Genomic DNA, 22,391 nt, shown 5'->3' with positions numbered 1-22,391 from the left:
CCTGTTGATCTTTACAATTCATTAAATGATATTTTACAATAAATAAATGGATACAAAAGAAAGAGCAAGAAGATTTAAGGAACATCAAGAGTTGGTTTCAAAAGTTGTAAAACAACAGGAAGACATAAAGAAGAAACGCAGACAGAAACTAACGGGCGAAGAAGCATTTGAAAAAAACAAGAGAAATTTTTTAAACCACTTTTAAAAACTTCCCAAGAAAAATGAAAGATGTTTCCACAGTTCCCACAGTAGAATATACTCCTAGAAAGCTTCAAATGTTAAAAGATTTCAGTCAAATGACGGAGGAAGAATTAGAGCATATTGGAGAATTAGAACATGATGAAGGTTTATTTCAACAACTGGAAGAGATTAATCAACCCCCTGATTATATTGTGAATGCTGTTCAAAACAATGAATATTCAGCGGATTCAAAAACCAAAGCAGGACTCATTCCAACAGAACAACCAGCAATATTTCATCTTGTTCAAGAAAAGGTATTGATATTTAATGATGAATTAAGGTTCTTAAGTTCTGCTCAACCCCCTGTTAAACTAACTCCGAGATTAATGTTTCTTCTCACAAAAGATGGAAGGCAAGGTTCAACTGTGAGGGATGAATCAAAGTATATTGATAAACCATTGGATATAGAAAATAATGATGATAGAGTATATATTGATTTGCTGAACACTCTAAATTATAAGGTTATTCTTTCTGGTAAAAGTAGGAAGAATGAGAAGGAGAAACACATTATTCAGGCTTTAAGTATCCTTGGTTCAGGTATTAGTTTTCTTCCAAATGACCCATCGCAATTAGTTAATAGACTGTTATTGTTGTTCGGCAGTAAGAAGGCTGGAAATAACAATTGTTTTAATGAAGCATCAGCCATTTTAGACCAGTTGATGAACATGAAAATAATTAATAAATCTCAATATAAAGACATTTTATCTCATATTAAATAAGATGAGAAGCACAATCCTGAGTTTTAATTTCACAACAAGCGACCACACATCTTCATTCCCATACCCACTACAACTTGACACAACAAAAGAATATGAGGCATCTTTATTGTCCATGGAGACTTATAATACCTTATTTAATATAACCGAGAAAAATGACAAGTTTAGTTATAATCCGGGAAGTGGATACAAAACGATAACAGTCTCACCCGGAGCATACGAGATTTCTCAAATATCTTCCGAAATTGCTCGTCTTATGAAAGAACAGGGTGATGAACCAAAAAATATTGTTATAAACATTCAAAAACATACTTCAAAATCAACGATTAAAGTTAAAAATAACTACAAGGTTGATTTCACAATTGATAATTCATTTAGAGAGTTATTAGGTTTCTCCTCAAAGAACATTGAAACTAATGGGACGTTTTACAGTGATAATGTCATTCAAATATCCTCAGGAATAAATTCGGTGTTAATTCACTGTGATTTGATTGATGGTGCTTATAATGATGGATTAAAAACAAATACAATATTTTCATTCAGCGCATACTCAACCCCAATTGGTTATAAATTCAATATGGAGCCTAAAAATTTGGTTTATCTACCTGTGTCAGGAAAAACCATACACAGAGTAAATTTTAGGATAACCGACCAAGATAATCGTGTGATTTCTTTTAATGGAGAAGTTATATCCATCAGAATTCACCTACGTGAAGTTTTTCAATAAATAAATACGATGGTTATTGTGAGGAAGCACGAGTTGGGAAAATATAAAATAATTACAGGGGATGGGATGTTCCTTTCCCCGTACTACAAGGGTGAAGGTATGTATCTTGGTAGAGGATACTATAAACCTAAGAGACAAAGGGGTGTTGGACATCAATTTAGAGGAGATGGGATAATTGATACTCTCATGGGTATTGGTTCAACTATTCTTAAACATAAAGACCTAATTGGTTCAACTGCTTCTGCTGTGGGAAATGTAGCAGGTGCTGTAAAGAGTATAAAAGATGCTCAGAAAGAATCTCATAAATTACAAGCAATAAAAGAAATTAAGAAAGGTAAAACTCAGTTGTCCCCCAAGAACGACAGAAAATAATTCAAATACTTGGATCAGGGTTTCAAAAGTTTTAACATCTTTTTCCTAAATAAATACAAGTATGGAAGCAATTGATAGTATCTATGATTTGGATGATACTATTATTATCTCAAACTCCACTAAAAAAGAAGATTACTTCAAGGTAAATGCAATAACTGGAACAGACTGGAATACAAATGGTACAAAAAGTTTTGAAATAAATAATCAACAAACCTATTTGAATCTCTCCGAAAGTTTCTTGTTGTGTAAATTTAAATTCACTAAGGCTGGGAATAACACAAACGCTACACTTGTAAATGATTTCTTCTGGAAAATGTTTGATAGTGTGCGATTGTATATTGGAACACAAGAAGTTGAAGCGGTTGATTATGTCTCTGCTGTATCTGAAATGATGAAATTTACACTCTATACATTCAGTGATAGAATGGGAAAGGGGTCTGTCGAAGGTTTTATTCCTGATATGTCAACGGGAACAAACACAGACCCTGGATATATTCAAAGGAAAGGAATGTATAATGATGATACAAAAGCAGAAAATAGTTTTACTGTGGCAGTTCCTCTTAAAGGTATATTTGGATTTTGTGATTATGATAAAGTTCTGTATGGTCTTAAAATTAGATTTCAACTACAAAGGAATGATAATGAAAATAGATTGCTTTTTGGTGTTGGTAATGCTTTTAGTGATCAGAATAAATTTGTAATTGAGGAGATGAGTTGGTATATCAGTGAATATACTCCTAATCTTAAAACAGAAGAGATGTTGAATCGAAGACTTAACTCAAAGAAACCACTCAGTGTATCATACCTCAAAAGAAGATGTCAACACGTTAAACTCAATCAAACTACTTACACGTGGAATTTGGGTGTTCTGGAAGGAAAGCCACGATATCTGTGGATGATTTTTAAAAAGCCAGATGGTGATACTGCGACTGATAAGAATAATGCATTGAGTGATAATGCTAAGGTGAAACAACTTCGCGTTTCTCTAGATGGAACATTTCATCCACGAGATAGATTGGAAATTAATTGGGAAAAAAATGATTTTGCTGAAGCATACAAGTCTTACCAAAAGGTGTGTGAAAGTAATGGAAATAAAGAACCTATTTTGGATATGACAGCATTTAAAAGTTTGTATACAATCTATACGTTTGACCTGAGCGCTCAAAAAGAAACTATAAAGTCTAATCGAGTGGATACTTCCCTATACATTGAAAGAGGAGAGAGTGAAGAAGTTGATACATATTGTTTGCTTTTGGAAGAAACAGAATTGCAGATTAATACAGATAATGGTGTGATGATTAGTCTCACATAATTTTTTTGTTAAATAAATGAGTGGCAAAGTACCAACTGGGGTATATGTTAATCAAATCAATCTTCATAAACTATCATCTTGTGTTCAAAATCAAAAGCCTTGTACGATTAACGTTAATACAATTCAGAGAAAAGGAGCAGTAAGAATTGATGTTTTGCTCACAAGAGAACAGGTTAAAATCTTGAATGACACTGGCTCACTTAAAATTAAAATGACAAAACCAATGTTGAAAAAATATTCAATAAGAGAGACGAGTGGAGGATTTCTCCCATTTCTAATTCCTTTATTTGCTGGTTTAAGTGCGGTTGGAGCATTGACGGGTGGTATTTCAACAGCGGTCAAAACTGCCAACGAAAGGAAGGCTCAACTCCAGGCTCAAAAAGAATTGGAAAGACATAACAAAGAGTTGGAGAAACAAATTAGTGGAAGTGGTGTAATTGTAGATTTTGCTGAAAAACTTGAAGGTCTGCCTGATAAAGCGAGATTGTTAGTTGGAGATATGCTTTCTTCTATAGCACAAGCAGGTGTAAAATTAACGAAAAGAGGTAATGGATTATATCTTTCTAATAAATAAATGAGCATTGATGAGTGGTTGAAAGAATTTGGAAAGAATACAACATCAAATTTACAACTTGCCAAATATTGTAAGAAATTAAAAATTCATAATGTGGTTATTTGTATGAGAGATGAATTAACAAATGTGTCGAAACATACAAAGAATATTATTATGAACTTAGAAGATAATGATGGGAACGGTTCTCATTGGGTTTGTATTTTTAATAGTCAAGACAAATATTATTTTGATAGTTTTGGTCTTCCACCACCTGTTGAAGTCATAAAATTCTTACAGAATGGTGTTTATCAAACATTTCAAGTCCAAGAATTAAATTCCAAGTGTTGTGGTCAATTATGTCTATATGTGTTATTTCAACTCAACAAAAATAAAAAATTTTATGATATTATTTTTAATCTAATATAAATGACTTATGTTGGTAAAGATGGTTCTATCTTTGGTGTATCTCAAGAACTGGATATTGATTTATCAAATTATTACACAAAGGCACAGGCTGAACGACATAAATATAATATAAACAAAAATATTAACATGAAAAATGCTTATAAATTAAAAAATTATCCAAGCCCGACTGACGCGAATGACTTGGTGAGATTAAGCGATTTATCACAATATATATACTTAAATAAAACGGCTGTGTATTCTAAAGATACAGAAGTGTTGATATTATCTCCAGGTCATACAGAATTCACAGTTCAAATTAAAATAAATTTTTATAAAGAAGGGCGTATCGTTTGTATGAGAATAGAACAATGGGGGTATGATATGAATGATTTAGGGTATAATTGGTCATTTAAAATTAACCTCGAAGACCTGGAACAATTAAATCAGTCTCGTAAGGAAGAATATTATCCACTTGGTATCGAGAATGAGTTTTGTGGAGCCACGATTAGTAAACAACAAATAAAAGAATTTAATAAGGGTAAATATAATAATGGTTTTGCCCTTGTTTATCTCATGAAAACAGAAAAAACAGGATTATATATAATAAGTAAGGAAATACAAAATGATTTAACTATGGGAAGATGGGGAGGTGTTTCGTGCCATAATATTATTCTAACATATATTTCTAATACATAAATGACAGCAAGAAGGCTTCAAGAAAATTATCATTTCTGTGTCCAAGCATACCTTCAAGAAAAGGGTATTCGGTATTTTAATAAATATGTTCTACAACATAAGAATGAGGTATTTTCAATAAAAGATTGGCATTATGCTGATGTTGATAAACCGACAACTTTAGATTTAATTAGAATGTTAAATAATGAAAAAATTATAAGGTTAAGAAAAGGTAAGGCTCTTTTAGAAATTCAAAAGAAATTTTATTGGTTTCCTGTTGTAAAAAAAATTATTTTGGATACAGGAATAACAAGAAATCCTGGTGAATATATGTATAATATTCTATGGGGTGTAAACGATTCAAGTATAGTAAGGGATGAGGAAGGAGTTGAAGAAGAGAGGGAAGAGGAGGAAAAGGAGAAGGAGGAGAGAGAGAAGGAGGAAAGAGAGAATAGAGAGAGGGAGGAAAGAGAGAAGAGAGAGAAGGAGGAAAAGGAGAAGAGAGAGAAGGAGGAAAGAGAGAATAGAGAGAGGGAGGAAAGAGAGAAGAGAGAGAGGGAGGAAAGAGAGAGAATAAATAAATATCAAAATATGGAAACCAGTGAGATTCAAAAAAGAATAGAGGTATTAAAGAAAATAACTCATCCCACCAGGAAGGAATACAAAGAATTAACAAGTCTATTTGCAATACTTTCAACAAAACTATTAGCATCGTCAAGCTATTCATTTTAATTCAAGTTTTTTCTTAAATAAATGGAGGAGAGAGTGAAGGCATTTCTAAGGATTCTTTATGTTTTAAAAATTAAGATTCAAATGTGCATGTTGGAAACTAAAAAGGTTTTTGCACTCTGCAGAAATTTTTCTCATAAATAAATGAGTTATTGTCTCAAATGTAAAAAGAAAACTAATACTAAAAATATTTCATATATTAAAAGTAAAAATAACAGGGTTATACAAAAAGGTATATGTTCGGTGTGTGGTTCAAAAAAATCAATTTATCTCCAAACACAAACTCGGAGGAGATATACAAAAGTTTTTATCAGGAAGTAAATTTACAACTACTGGAATACCAGGGGAATTACATCTTCCAGGGTATTCTTTCTGTGGTCCAGGCACAAACTTGGATAAAAGATTAGATGAGGCAGACAATCCTAAATCCTGGAGTAAACCAATCAATAGAGTTGATGAAGTGTGCATGAGACACGATATTGATTATGGGAATACCACAACGTTGGAAGAAAAGCATGAAGCCGATAGAGAAATGTTGTATAATTTGTCTCTGATACAAAATCCAACCTTGAGAGAAAAAGTTGATAGGTTCATCGTGAAGAAGATGATTAGTGCTAAATTGAAACTTGGACTTGGAAATTCAAAAAACTTATAGGCTCTAATGATGCCATTAAGACTGAAGAGCAATTAGCTGATGAATTACATAAACCAATATTCACAAAGTTTCAGAGAAGGAAAGTTTATTCCAAGGATGTTGATTATATCTGGTCTGCTGATTTGATTGAACTCAATAATGATAAGGGGTACAAGTATGCTTTAACCGTTATTGATTTGAGGAGTAGATATGCGTGGGTTGTCCCTTTAAAAAACAAAACAGGTAATACTCTTATGTTAGCTTTTCAACAGATATTTAATAAAAGTAAGAGAAAACCTAAGAAATTGTGGACTGATGAGGGTAGAGAGTTTTATAACAAGACATTTATGAATTTTCTAAAAATAACAGTATTACATTATACAGTACCTTTAATGAAGGGAAGGCAGTTGTTGTTGAACGTTTTAATCGTACCTTAAAAGAGAGACTATATAAAAAATTCACACAACTCGGTTCACAACAATGGTCATCTTTTATTCAGGATATTGTGGATAAGTATAATGACACGATTCACACGTCAACGAATATGAAGCCATCAGAAACATTTACAAAATTAAAATATGAAAAAGAGATTAATGTCAGAAAACCTAAGTTCAAAGTTGGTGATATCGTAAGAATATATAGGTGGAAATCTCATTTTGAAAAGGGTTTTACTGAACGATGGACGAAAGAACTTTTTAAAATTGTTGATGTAATAGATACAGTTCCTTGGACTTATAAAATATATGATTTGGAAGGGGAAGAGATTTTAGGTTCATTTTATTCACAGGAATTACAAAAGACAAAACTAAGCAGATAATACACCTTTGTGGACACTCGAGGGCCAAGTCCGAGGTGTATAACAGTATATAATGTGTGTCAAGGGGTGGACGTTCTTACATCTGTGAACCCCAAACACAGAATCCTCAACTGAATAGTCAAGGCTTAACTTTTGTTTGTGTGTGTGTGTGTGCAATGGGAGCAATAGGTTGGCGCTTCACTCCCTCCTACTATACACCGTTGTGGACACTCGAGGGCCAAGTCCGAGGTGTATAACAGTATATAATGTGTGTCAAGGGGTGGACGTTCTTACATCTGTGAACCCCAAACACAGAATCCTCAACTGAAGTCAAGGCTTAACTTTGTTTGTTGGTGTGTATGTGTGTGTGTCCCAACCCTCACATTCAAAATCTCAACCCCAACCCTCACATTCAAAATCTCAACCCCAACTCAATCCTCACCCAACACAGTCTTTTTCAAAATGAGATTTCCACCTATATATATATATTTTACGTTTTTTTTTTTTTTTCTTCCAATTCTGTCTTTTAAGGCTTTCAGGTTTGATGACGTAAAAAGGGGGAGTAAGCCTGCACTTTCTTCCCAGAACTTTCTTGATCTTGCTCCCATCAAGCACCATCCGACAAAGAACTACATCGATAGGTTTAGATCCCAAAGAGTGATAGCAACTCCAAAAGTCTCCAAAATATAAATAAATAAAATAATAATAATAATAAATAAATAAATAAATAAATAAAAGCCCCCAAAAAAGTTTCAAGTGTTCAACATAAACCCAACTTTCCAAGTCTTCAAGGTATAACCACATTCCCGTTGAGTTTCCAAGATATGTATCACATTGTGAGTTATCAATCCAGAACCCACATTTCAAGTATTCAAAGTAAAACCAACTTACAAAGTCTCTTAAGGATAACTCATTTACTGATTTTTCAAAATTTGTGAGTCTCCAAGGTAGGACCCATATTTAGAACCATCTTGGCAGAACCCTTTTCCTGAGTCTCCAAGGTAGTTATTTAAACCATCAAGGCAGAACTCATTTACTGATTTTTCAAAATTTGTGAGTCTCCAAGGTAGGCCCCATATTTAGAACCATCTTGGCAGAACCCTTTTCCTGAGTCTCCAAGGTAGTTATTTAAACCATCAAGGCAGAACTCATTTCTTGATTTTTTCAAAATTTGTGAGTCTCCAAGGTAAAACTTGTATTCTGGCTCATCAAGGTATAACTTGTTCAGTGGGTATTGTCTTGATAACTCACAATGAGTACTATTGCTGTAAAACTCTTTTTCAGGATTTTGCTGGTCTCCAAGGTATAACTCTTTGGTTGGGTCATCAAGGACGAACTCGTTCTGTGGGTCTTGGTCGCTCATAAGGTCTTCAACCAAGCCAACAATTTCGCCCCAAGTTGTAGCAAAAACAGTATTTTCATTTCGTATTTCAGACACAATTTCCTGTGAGAGAAAATAATAATGTATTAATTAAGTTATTTAATTATTAAATGAGTATGCTTCAATCAAAGTTTGAAAATAGGAAAATAAAAAATCTTACCTCAATAGATAAGAGGTTTGAATCCAGTTCATCAACTTGAAGGTTTAGTTCCATACAAGACAGAGAGTTCGAGACAAGCACACAGAACACCATTGCCAGCAAGAACAAATGTTTAAAATGGAGCCTGGGTTTGAAGCTTTTATAGAGAAAGACTGGTGGGTGTGGTTTCCTTTGGAAATTCCCTGGGCAAGCCTAGGCAAGCCTTCATTGGGAAATTTTTCAAAACCATAACATCCTGTAATTTTCTAGTGATTTCTTTGTGAGTCAGAGATGAACTGGAAATGATGTAAGAGTGGGCGGGGCTTAGCAAAAGTAGGCGGAGCTTAGGAAAAGTGGGCGTGGCTTAGAAAAAATACCTTATGAAAAGTGGGCGGAGCTTAGCAAAAGTGGGCGGGGCTTAGGAAAAGTGGGCGTGGCTTAGAAAAAATACCTTATGAAAAGTGGGCGGAGCTTAGCAAAAGTGGGCGGGGCTTAGGAAAAGTGGGCGTGGCTTAGAAAAAATACCTTATGAAAAGTGGGCGGGGCTTAGCAAAAGTGGGCGGGGCTTAAAGAAAAGTGGGCGGGGCTTATTGAATACCTTGTGGAAAGTGGGCGGGGCTTAACAAAAGTGGGCGGGGCTTAAAGAAAAGTGGGCGGGGCTTAACAAAAAATAACCTGTGGCTCAGGAGGTGGTCAAACAAGAGCATTAAGAGAAGTTTATCATTTCGTAATGGCACAAAAGGGGTATCTTAAAAAATATAAAGATTCAAATGTTTTGTTTGTCAATATTTTAGATGGGGATTATTGTGCAAAGAAAATTAAACTATTGAAGGAATTTGAGAATGAACAAATCTTTATAGGTTCAATGAGTGAGCTGTTCAACCCCCAGGTGTTCAATTCAATGAGGTTCAACCTCCAAGTTAAAAGGGGAGACAAATAAATATACCTTGGGATAAAAAGGGGGGTTTATTTTTAGGGAAAAAAAATATGAATCGCTGAAAATCCCCCATTCATTTACATGGGGAAAAGTGAGCCAGAATCAGTATTCTTACCCTACTCAGGCTCAACCATCCCATTGACTGGACATTTTACACAATCAAATAGGTACTTACTGTATCATTCTTTTGTTCAGATCAGATTGCTCAATGTCATAGTTGTGAATTGTTAGTATTTTTAACTCCCTATTGTCGTATCTGTATCGCAAATAAACACTATTTTCGGTGAATTTTGGTACAGTGGTACTCGGTGGGACCACGAACATGTGAAATGGTACCCCAGTAAAAAAAAAAAAGGTTGGGAACCCCTGATTTAGACCCCTTTGAATCCATTAGACCCTTTAGACCCCTTTAAACCTCTATAGACCCTTTGGACATTTTATATCCTTTCGACCTTCACTCCTTTTTGACCCCTGAGACCTGCAAACCATTTCGACCCCTTGAGACTCTTCAAACCCATTTTGATCCCTTTACATATTGCTGTAGATTTCCGCCACTCCGGCGTGCGAGCGACCGCTTTTAACTAATCGCAGCCGCGCGCCCACCGGACGTGGTAAACCTAGTCACAGCTTTCGGATCAATGCCGAAATCCAGCTACGGGTGTGTTTTTAATCGCACCGTAAATCAGCCAACTATTCTGTCCACGCGCGACAGGGTCCGATCGCCGAATTGTCGATTTACCTAAGTATGCGCGCAGACAGAAATGCCGGGGATTTACACCTCAACAGGACCTGCTCGGAAACGAGCTGCTTAAGCAGCTCGCTCCGTATGCGATTTGCCGAGCGGTGGATATCGCCAAGCCCCGCCGGATCCGATTACTTTATCGGCTATTTAAAAGCCAGCTAATATCCCGAACGCAATACGGCAGCTCAATTGAGGGAAAGGACGCAACGAACAGGTCAACATTCATACAAGGACATTTATTTGTTACACACGTATGCACTCAAACACGTATGCAATCATGCACGTATGCAATCAAACACATATGCAATCAAACACGTATGCAATCATGCAGTGAATAAAGCCATGCAGGAACGAGCAAGACAAAGAACTACAACCATTCTATTATTTATGTACATGCACTTAACAGTTCACTACTTGACGGACATGGCGCCACAACATTCATTCAAATAAACCCCAGGAAAGGGAAGGGCAGAACTGGACCTCGTGGGTCTTTAATAGTTCACAGAGCTGTGGAGACCGCAAGAGCTCCAAGAGGCCGTGCTGGTTACCTGTCACCCTCGTGGTGACTCGCCGGGCCCTGGTTCGGCGACCCTCGGTGGCCCTGCCCGCAATCCGCTGCACTCCACCCGTGCCTTCAACGGCGATCCGGCTGGCGACTCCTCTCCGGCTCCACCGGCGCCTCCGTCGACCAAAGAGAGAGAGAGAGAGAGAGACCATGCAGAGGGACTCTCTTTCCACTCGCTGACAGACTCCGCTGCACTCCCAGATTGCAACTCCCAGACTGCAGACGATTGCAGCTCGACTCTGCTCCCAGACTTCCACTCAACTCCACGGCGAACCCAGACCTCCACTCAACTCCACGGCGAACCCAGACCGACTTATTGGCGTTTCAGCCCGACCTTTTATCACCCCGGTTCCTCGCCCCTCCCTTCGCGGTGCGCGGGGGAGGGGGGCGGGGGGGACATTCCAGGGGGGTTTGGCTCGGCCCGCTCTTTTGGCCCGATCACGGACATTCTTTCCTTTCGCCCTGGTGAGGGAAAATTCCAACAGAGCTCGGCTGGGCTCAGTTGTTGTTTTCCTACCGTCATTTCTATTTACTCGTTCTGATGGATATCGGGGTGGGAGTTGTTGAGATGTTGTTGTTGCAGTGTGGTTAGCGCTGTGGTGGGGATGGCGTGGTTGTTGAAAGGTGGATGTGGTTGTTGAAGTAGTGGTTGTTCCAAAATAAAGATAGCAAAAGAATAATGGCTGACTCAAAGATCACAGCCCGGCTACACGAATAATTCCTTTAGACATCGGTGGGGAAATCTAATCTGAACACTCACTTATCGACATAACTGATCTCTGGGAAACCTGAATGGTGTTCTGTGAATTTCCACAACTGTAACAATATTTTAGAACTGTTAGACCCCTAAGACCTTTTAAAAGCCTTTATACCCTTTGACCTTTAGATTTGTTTCGCTCCTTTCCATGCATAGACCCCTTTAGACCTTTTAGATCCCTTAGACCCCTTCAGACCTTTGCACTCTGGACCCCTTAGAGCTTAGACCTTTTGCCTTGAGAAACCTTAAGACTCTGTCGGACCTTCAGACCCTTTCGACCACTGAGACTCCTTAGAGCTTTGACCTTTATACCCCTTTAGACCCTACATTGCATGTAGACCCCGTTAGACCCATTTAGACCCATAACTACAATTTGAACATATCCTTTAGACCTTTTTAGACACTTTAGACCCTTGATCCTTTTGACCTTTTAGCCCCTTCGGATCGCTTAGACATTTTAGATCATTTTAGACCGCTTACACCCCATAAATCTGGACACCCCTTTAAACTCCTTTGACCCTTTTAGACCCTAACTATGATTGGAATATACCCTTTAGACCTTTAGAACCCTTAAGCACCTTATAGATGCCTTGTAGACCCTTTGGACCCCTTTAACCTCTTACAGTCCTTAGAACCTTAAAGGTCCACAGAATCAGAAATAAATAAATAATTTTTGTGATGTGATTTTATTGATTTTTAAGTAATAAATAAACAACTGAATGTGGTTTTTAATTTTAATAATATTTGAAAGTGTTACAGTTAAAAATTCAAACCTGTCGGTACCGTCCATAAAAAAGTCAAGATATACTGTCATGACGTAATCAAGGGAAAGATTGTCAACACTCAATGGATAATGGGCCGCACAACTCGCTTCAGACTCGTCAGAATGTTAATTTGACGAAAAATTTTCTTATCAAAAATCCTCAGATTATGACGACAGTCCAAATCATTATGTAGAAGGTGCTGTCAGACCGTACATGTTTGAACCAGAGGTCGATATGACGTCACGGGAGGGGAACCAGAGGTCACGATATGACGTCGCTATGACGTCACGGGAACCAGAGGCCAATCAAGCGTTAAAAAGGCACCAAATAACATTAAAATCTTCGTTTCAAGATATTTATGCAAGAAAAGAACAACGATTCGAGTGAACCGAAGCCATTTCTATTCATTAAACTAAACATGATTTTCTGATGCTGTGGACCTTTTAAGACCCTTTAGACAGCAGACACCTTTAAGCACACAACACACAAACATCAAGAGAGTCTTCTTGCAATATCTAGACCATAGTTTTTTTCATCAAGTAATGTGCAAACTCAACCCACCCAGAGGGTGGGTACTCTGCTAGTATTATTGTTACTTCAACTTTTCATCCTAATTCTTAAAGTTCTACAAACATGCAAAACCCCTCCCCAAAAATGCACAGTGGGGGGGTCCATAGAAACCCCCCAGCAGAGGACTCCTCCTTGTGACTCCCCCATTTCTTCATCTTCCTTTCTCTCTTCCTCGTCCTCTGTAGCCGCTCCGAACACAATACATTTGTTTGTGGAAGTTTTCACAAAAGGATCGAGTAAACCTGAAACCGATGGCCCAGACAGCATTTGCTCGAGTACCACAATAGCATTGTTTTCGTGGAGATCGCCATGTTGTTAAATGTTGCCGAGCGCTCCGTTCCGTCGGAGTGCCTGCTTGAGTGCTTTGAATCAAGCAAGCTGCTTGGCAAGCGGTAAACAAGCCGCTTGTTAAGGGAACACACCCCCGGTGTATTTTGAGGCTCACATGTTCAAGTAGTGTTTAATACTGTACTGAGTTCGTATTAACAACATTATTGTACAGTATTTGAAAAATCATGTGCTATAATTACGATATTAAGACGTTTTTTGTTATAATGCACGTGATGTTGTAAAAAAAAAAAAAATTATTTCAAGGAATACTTCAAATCATGTCCTTATGGAAGACAGAGCCTGGAAAGCTGGATCCGCCTCTGGGAACTGAGAAAGGAGGAGGAGGAGGATGTTAACCATTTTGGCGTACGTCATATGTATATGAACCCTTTGTGTTTAATTGTGTGGATTTCCATTTACACTTTGTATTTACAGATCCTGGCTGTGGGCCGTTGGAAGCACCTTTGCACGGTTCCGTGCACAACGTGCTTTCGGGATATGAAAAGAACCCGGTGTTGGTTTTCCATTGTGATCCAGGTTTCCATCTCGTTGGGAACAAAAGGGTCCAGTGCTTCCTGGTAGAGGGTAGCACGTTACCTCGGTGGAACTCCAGCGCTCCCACATGCCAAGGTATTGCTTGCTTGTCCATGGGCTCGACGGAGGAAAATTGTGTGAGAAATTATATGTCTGGGATTTGGTCACTCAGATCTGTTACACAGACATCATTCAATAGCATCGAATCGACGCATGTTATTGATGTGTATATATATATATATATATATATATATATATATATATATATATATATATATATATATATATATATATATACATACACACATATACGTGGTCCATCTAAAAAGTAACGGGACTGAGGCTGCTGTGTGCTCCACTTACACAACTTGAATGAACGGGTTGCGTCACAGTCTTTCGCAACATTCCAGCAATATATATAATTGGTGATGGTTGACTGCGCTCATTGTGTGATTTTTTACAGGTCGTGCTTTACACGTTGTCTGGTCTGAGTCGTCGTGCTATGAGTCGTGAGCAGAGAGCCAATCTGAAGTTTCTTGCCAAGCTTGGCAAAACATACGGGGGAAGAAACGATGTCACGTACACGTGCATTTGAATGGCACAAGAGGTTCAAAGAGGGACGGGAGGAGGTTGAAGATGATCCACGGTGTGGAAGACCTTCAACGAGCCGAACGGCTGACAACATCAAGCGTGTGAAGCAGATGGTGCGCGCAGATCATCGACTCGTGGTGCAGATGATTGCTGTGGAACTTTCCATCAACAAGGACACTGTCTGGAGCATCATCACTGAAAATCTCGAAATGCGCAAGATGTGCGTAAAGATGGTCCCCAGGATGTTGTCCACAGACCAGAAACAGCAGTCACTGTCTGTCAAGACATTATCGAGCGCTTCGAGGACGATCCAGACCTGCTCGGGAGAGTCATTACTGGCAATGAATTGTGGATATTTGAATATGATCCAGATACCAAACGGCAGAGTCGTCAGTGGAAAAGTCCGGCATCACCAAGACCAAAGAAAGCAAGGATGTCAAAGTCGAAGGTCAAGGTGATGCTCATCGTGTTTTATGACAACAAGGGCATTGTCCACTTGGAGTTTCTACCACAGGGTCAAACAGTGAATCAATATGTGTACAAGGAGATCCTCCAGCGCCTCATGAGATCAGTCCGGGACAAGAGGAGCGATCTGTGGGAGAACAACGCCTGGATGCTCCACCATGATAACACCCCTGCTCACAGTGCCCTGAGCATCCGACAGTTTCTGACAGAGAGGAACGTGCCAACTCTGGAGCAACCCCCATATTTGCCAGAATTGGCCGCTTGTGATTTTTTCCTATTCCCCAAGCTCAAGGGGGTGATCAAGGAAACCCGATTTCCTGATGTGGAGGCCATCAAAAGGGCCGTGACGACGGAGCTCCGGAGGATTCCAGAAGAAGCCTTCCAGGGATGCATCGAAGCGTGGAAGAAGAGGATGGACAAGTGTGTGAGACTGGAGGGAAACTATTTTGAAGGGGACAAGCTGTAATTTCAATATATTTTTTGGAATAAAATTTCTGTGAAGTCAGTCCCATTTCTTTTTAGACGGACCTCGTGTGTGTGTGTGTGTATATATATATATGTATATATATATATATATATATATATATATATATATATATATATATATGTATATATATGTATATATATATATATATATATATATATATATATGTATATATGTATATATGTATATATATGTATATATGTATATATGTATATATATGTATATATATATATATATATGTATATATGTATATATATATATATATATATATATATATATATATATATATATATATGTATATATATATATATATATATATATATATATATATATATATATATATATATATATATATATATATATATATATATATATATATATATATATATATATATATATATATATATATATATATATATATATATATATATACACACACACACACACACACACACAAGCATTTGGTAGTACAAAATTTGAAAACAGAATAAAAAAAGAACAGACATTGTCAAAGCTTTTCGTCTTGCAGTTCGTCAGGCCACACTCCAAAATACTGGATATGCAGACACAAAATATAACAATTTATTTGTTCAGACAGTTTGTGATTGGTTCTTTTGACTGTTAGACACGAACATACACTTCATGGCCTTGAGGCACTGAGGGAACCCGTGACCTCACATTTTCCCATGGATCCAGGTCAGAACAGGTGCAGTTTTTGCACATGCTCTTTGTTTGCAAAGAACAGGAGCTCGTGTGTGTATAAATGTGGCTTCGAGAACACGTAAATGTGCTTCAGTGGTGTGCGTGCCACAATCTGGAACCGTTCAGCGTGATAGTCCTGGGCACATTCGGGATTGTTCAGGAGGTGCTAACCAATGGCAGAATCACTTTGAGCAAGCATTCTTGTCGGGGTCTTACACGTACAGGATGGTTGTGTTTGACCCGTTTCCAAGTTGTTCCGGATTGCCAATGGAATGTGCTGCTTGATCCGATCCTCCAGTCTGAGTGATGTGCGACCTACGTACCTGGCATCACACCGGCACTGAAGTTGATAAATAACATTGTTCAGTTTTATGGTTGGGAGCACATCTTTTTGGACTGAGGAGAGCAATTTGTGGGTCGTAAAAATCACTCTCGTAGAAACAGAGTTGTAACATTGTGAAACTGACCGTTTCACCTGTTGTTCAAACTGTTGAGAGATTTTAACCTCTCCAAGGCAGCTTAAGATGAACCAGACACTTTTCTGGTCCAAATATGATGTCCTCAGACCGATTGGCAGTTTTGCGCTGTATGAACCCACAGATGAGTCGCTCAGGGTGGCCATTGCCTGGAGAATGGTTTTCATGCACTCAATTTCAGCAGCAAGTCGACATGGCAAACAGATGGCCCACGCTCTATTAACAATGGTATTCATGAGGGCAATCTTGTTGCGTGTTGAGCTGAAGGAGTCCCACCGTGTGTATTGCCCAGTGAAGGTAGCCTTGCGTTAGATTGTCGTCAAGAATCCATCCTCGGTCTTCTCGACTAACACATCTAGAAAGGGAAGTACATTTGACTGCTCGATCTCAAACATAAACTTTAATGCAGGATGGAGAGCATTGAGATGTACGAGAAAGTCAGTGCAGGCGGTAGGAGTCTTGAAGATTGCAAAGGTGTTGTCCACATATCGGTAGTATACCGTAGGTCTCGCATTCATGTTCAATTCATGGAACACACGCTTCTCATGAAAGCCGACGAAAATGTGTTCTGCCCAGTGAAGGTAGCCTTGCGGTCGATAAGCTGCCATCTCTGTATATTTTCTCCCTCGGCCCTGCTGTTGGCATTCCCCCCTCTCTTTCTGCTGTTACTTTTGGTCTGCTATGTGTTGATCCGTTCTGTGTTCTAGCTATTATACGAGCCTTGACTCTAAATATATATATATATATATATATATATATATATATATATATATATATATATATATATATATATATATATATATATAAATCAAAGAAGCATGCAAAGAGTTAGAAAGTGACAACAGAGCAGGAAAAAACAAGATATCTTTTTGAAAAGATCAGAGATGACCAGAAAATGTCGGTCGAGGATTGGTTTCTTAAGAGTAGGAAAGGAAAAAAAATCTGACTAAAGAGATGATGGCAACCTTCGAAGAAAGAGAATATGAGCAAGAACCAGTAGTGATGGAATGTCAGGTACGTAGAGCCATGAAAGAGCCGGCAAATGAAATAGGTCCAAGTGCGAAAGTTCCAGTCAAACTATTTCAGGTCGTTGGGGAGGAGGTAATCAAAATTTTGACAGCTACAGTATTTGCACACAGATCTGGAGCAGGATGGTGTGGCCCAAAAGGTGAAAGCATTCGGTCTACATACCATTGCCAAAGAAAGGGGATTCAAGAGAATGTTCAAATAGCCCAAGCATTGCCTTGATTTCACATGTCAGCAAGAAATTACAAACGATCATTCAACACAGAACTGAAGACTTCATTAAAAGAGAAATATCATTCAACACATACCTAAATAGAAGATTTAATTTGACCAGAGTTGGTGGTGTAACAGTTAGAGCATCCCTTCCGAGGCTGAGAGGCTGGCGGTTCAAACCCTGGCTGAGTCATACCAATGACTTTAAAAATGGTACGTACTGGTTCTTTGCTTGACGTTCAGCATTTAAAAGGATAGAGCATGGACAATCCCCACGGGTATGCATCTACAGGGAGGAAATTCCTCCTTAGGAAATGCCCCACTGAGTGGGGTGAGAAAGGCGGTGCCATTGTTGTGATGTTGCTCGTACCCATAGTGCCCTAGTAAGTGACGGCATGCTCAGTGGCTGTTTGTCTTGTCTAACAGCCCTGTGTTGTGTCCTATGTATTCATCTGCATGTCTATGTATGTGAAATGTGTGTGGGTGGCAGCTCCACTATGAGCCTTAGATTCTGTAAAAAGAAAAAAGAAAAGAAAGAGTGGGGATTATGATATATATATATATATTTTTAAAATGATGGTATGTGTCGTTTAATGCATTTCACCAGAAGCTTTAGTCTCTATACTGATTAGTACAGATATTACACAAAGGTGAATTATTATTTAATTTTTTTACTTACCCTTCCACAGAGTATGGAAATGAAACCTCCATTCATTATTTACTAGTTATTATTTATTATTCCATTTGATTTTGTTTCACAGTTTGTTTTGAATATCACCTGTATGTGTAAAGGCGTTCCCATGACAAGCTATGCTTTTTGGGACTCGGCCTCCTTCAGCCATTTACAGGGTGTTTCAAAAAGTGCAACTTTAAAAGTTTATTTGCAACAGAAACCTCAGGAACATGAACCAAACATTTCTTGAAAGCCTATGACATGGTATTTTCTACCATTGATTGCTAGTAAAGGCCCGGTCACACCTTGACGTTTTAGCCAACGTATGCCGATTTTTGATTTTTTTTTCTAAAACGCTGGCACACGTTGAATACGTTATGGGTAAGTTTTGATAACATTGAGAGCACGCTGGCATACGTCGTAGTACGTTGCCATACGTCGTTTTACGTTGGCTTTAAACGTTGTACTTTTCGGTTGTCCTCAAATTTTTTCATGCTTGAAATTTCACGACGTATGCCGGCGTATGACTCACACGTTCCGCTACGCTGGCCACAAGTTGTAGGCACGGTCTGCGATCGTTGACAGACATCAACACATGCTACTTGTAAGTTAATCATAAGTTGAGACACGCCGAGGTAATGTTTAGAGTACCCGAAACTTATTTCCTACCTATGATTAACGTGTTGTTGGCACGTTACGCGATCGTTGCCACACGTCGACAGACGTTACTTTTAAGTTACTCATAGGCTGAAAGACGTCGGTATAATGGATCGTCCTTGCATCATCGTCCACGGCCACGGCCAGGACACTTATTTGCAGCATTCTTCAAACTTTTCTTCGGCATGACGAGGATGTTCACACTCCGATGTCTAGCTTGGCTATGATTCGAATTGTCCATCGGCAGCGTCTATTTAAAATAGTCGAGTTTGAGCGTTTTCACACGTTCAGAAGAAACGTTTCAAATTTCCAAACCCCAGCGTCAAAAAAAATAAATAAAGAAAAAAAAAAACAAAGGCGAGTGACAGCAATTTAAATCGTTCATTGTAAACAATGAAACTAGCTGAGTGGTACCGTTTAAAAGTCGTTGAGTGTAAAAAAAAATCCAATTGTTGAGCGCAAGCGTCTACTTTCAATAGTGGAGATGCAGCCATTTAAATCGTTGAGTGGCAGCCTATGAACCTACCCGTGGACACGCGGACGCAAGGACGATCCATCATAACCCACACCCTCCCCCTCACACCCACCTACTACTGCCAACATGAACAAACTACTACTAATACTAATAGTAATACTGATACTGATACTGATACTGTTACTGTTACTGCTGACATGGACATCGACTCAAAAAGGACTCGAAAACACTGTTGGGTTCCCTTTTATGAACACCATTTTTATATACCAATTCCCAAAACCGCTGGGAACACGTCTTTATATGGCAGTTGTAACCTAGAAACACGTTCATTTATTTTTTTTTGTCGACCGGAAGACGTCATTGGAATACGTCTACATACGTCGATGTGTGTTGGGGCTACGTAAAGAATTGGTTCAAAGCACGTCAAACATAAGTTAGAAATAAGTTTCGCGTAAAAAAAGACATTACCGCGACGTGTTTCGACTTATGAGTAGCTTATAAGTAGCCTTTGTGGACGTGTGTAAGCGTCCACATATCGTGTGTAAAACTTATCCTCATCGCATGCGGAACATGTGTCATACGCCGAGTACGTCGTAAAATTTTGAACATGTTCAAAATTTCTTGACGTACTCTACTTACTACGACTTATGATAGCGTATTTAGCGTTCTACTCACGCATACCAAACATACCCATACCGTATTCGACGTGCCCCAACGTTTTAGACACACTTTTTGTTACGTCGGCATACGCTGGCAAGATCGCCAAGGTGTGATCGCGATTTTGACCCTTCCATTTCTACGGCAGTTATGATTCGAATCGTTGTGCGTCAGCCTTTTAATAGGCTACATCACGACATCGTCGGCGATGCGTGCAACGCGCTATGCCTGAGTTAGGCTATCGTTGGGCATCGGTTGTGTAGGCCGACAACAGGTTCAGCATTCGTTGGTATAAGTTATCTATAACACAACGAAACGTTCTGTGTCCGTTACCAATGCGTTATACATAAGACCAAGTCGCTATGAATACGTCCGAATCTTTAAAAAAAAAACATCAAAAGTTCAACGTAAGCCAGCGTTTTACATAAATTTTAACACGTTGCCATCGCTGGCTAAAACGTCAAGGTGTGACCGGGCCTTAAGATTGCTTGCAGTAAGTTACTGCTTGAGTTAGTGAGAGTCCAAGGTCTGAAATTGGCATTTACGCAAAATCCTTGTAATTGATGTTCTCGATATGTGCCCCTCCTCTTGTGCCCCGAATTGATGTTCTCGATGTGTGTTCAGACAGGCATTGATCCTGACTCCAAAGTTCTGTCCAACTTTCCTGAAGGTCTCATGTAGCACTGCCTGGAAGTAGTCTGATACCTCTTGCTTCAGATCATCCAGTGTGGCAGGGCAGTTGCCATAGACAGAGCCCTTGGCAGCTCTCCAGAACCAGTAGTCCAGAGGGTTCAAGTCTGGGCTACGGTGTGCCCAGTCATGAGCAGTACCCAAGGCAATGAGGGCATGGCCCGATAGCACTCACCGTTGATTGTCACCATCCTGCTGTTGTCTTCCCAAACCAGTAAGGCCCTATAGCGTTCCCCATCTAGCATTGAAGGCGCAGAAGCATGTGACCTTCGGCCCTTTCAGGTACCTCTCAGTGATATCCTCAGTTGGATCTGCCCCCCAGAAAATGTTGTTGTGGTTGTTAATGGCACCATTCAATTGGAAATGGGCTTCATCACCAAACCAGATCGGGGTGATCCAGTTTGGGTATGGCTCCATCCTGTCACTGAGACAATTGCACATATCAAGTCTCCTTCTCATGTCATCTTGACTCAGTTTATGCTTAATAGAGATGATGTATGGGAAAAGCTCAGTTCCTTCGTGAGGATACACCAGACTGATGTTGCTTTGATGCCTAGATGTACTGCAGAATCCTGTATGGGATGTTGGCTTGACTCTTGGATACTGATGCTGGCCTGCCACTGTTGCCCTTGCTCTGGTTGTGCACTGTACCCTTGTGCTAAAAATGTTTCACAGTACGTTGAGCAGCACAATTTGTGGGTCCATCACGTGTTCTGAGGTCATATTCCCAGCAGAACCTCCGGCGAGTGTCTACGTACAATTTAGTCTCATACCACAGAACCACCACTTTCGTCTTCTGCTTCACTGTCAATGGCATAGTTGAGCTACGGAGCTCGAAATCCCGGGGAACAAATACCACGATAACACCACCAAACCCTGAAAAGGAAAACGATATAGGTCAAAAAACAAAGAAATGTCAAGAAGTCAAAGTTGTATCAATCTTTTTGAAACCCCCTTTAAACATCTTTTGCATACTATGTCACTTTTCTTGAAGGAAATGTTGTTTTGAAGTAGAAATTGAAAAAAAATATACACTTGCAACCATGTGTTGGTCTGCACAAAGTGCAGATTTTTACATTATTAAAGCTGCATGATCTATTATTATCGAAACTGAGGAGATTAAATGTCACTAAACCAACTTTGCTGAATTGTTTGGAGCAATGCAGAACATTAGGATAATATTCCCCAATCGTGCATTCATAAACTGTATATATGGTATGTAATGTTCTATGCAAAGCAAATATATAAAGTTGTTAATGTATGCTTGAGAAGGCGAGCCATCAGGAAAGGTGTGTTAGTTGTTAACCGGAGTCTGAATAGTGACGGGGAAAGTTGAAGAGATTGTGTTGTAAGATTTCTAGCAAAATTCATCGCTATTTTACTGCATGTTATACGTGTGGCAAT

The 22,391-nt window shown here is 38.8% G+C and overlaps 1 protein-coding gene across 13 annotated transcripts in view; it reads left to right on the top strand.

Annotated features, from left to right (window-relative positions):
• The window catches only part of LOC147014075 (sushi domain-containing protein 3-like), a 106,159-nt gene that overhangs the window by 69,156 nt on the left and 14,612 nt on the right, over positions 1-22,391 (top strand). For 12 of the 13 annotated variants that reach the window (XR_015050633.1, XR_015050631.1, XR_015050632.1 and 9 more), the window contains one exon: positions 13,780-13,974. Coding sequence is in view for 9 of the 13 variants with exons in the window: in XM_085851718.1 (XP_085707844.1) it covers positions 13,780-13,974 (195 nt within the window). In the remaining 4 variants the exon portion in view is untranslated. Of the gene's footprint in view, positions 1-13,779; positions 13,975-14,341; positions 15,493-22,391 lie in introns of those variants that run through there. The other variant, XR_015050634.1, reaches the window with a different exon arrangement.

Source organism: Eptatretus burgeri, chromosome 13 (assembly GCF_056783735.1).
Source record: "Eptatretus burgeri isolate ZD-2024b chromosome 13, Ebu_testis_v1, whole genome shotgun sequence".
Lineage (NCBI taxonomy): Eukaryota > Metazoa > Chordata > Myxini > Myxiniformes > Myxinidae > Eptatretus > Eptatretus burgeri.
The sequence above is the reverse complement of the archived record's forward strand: the minus strand, read 5'-3'. Positions and strand labels throughout refer to the sequence as shown.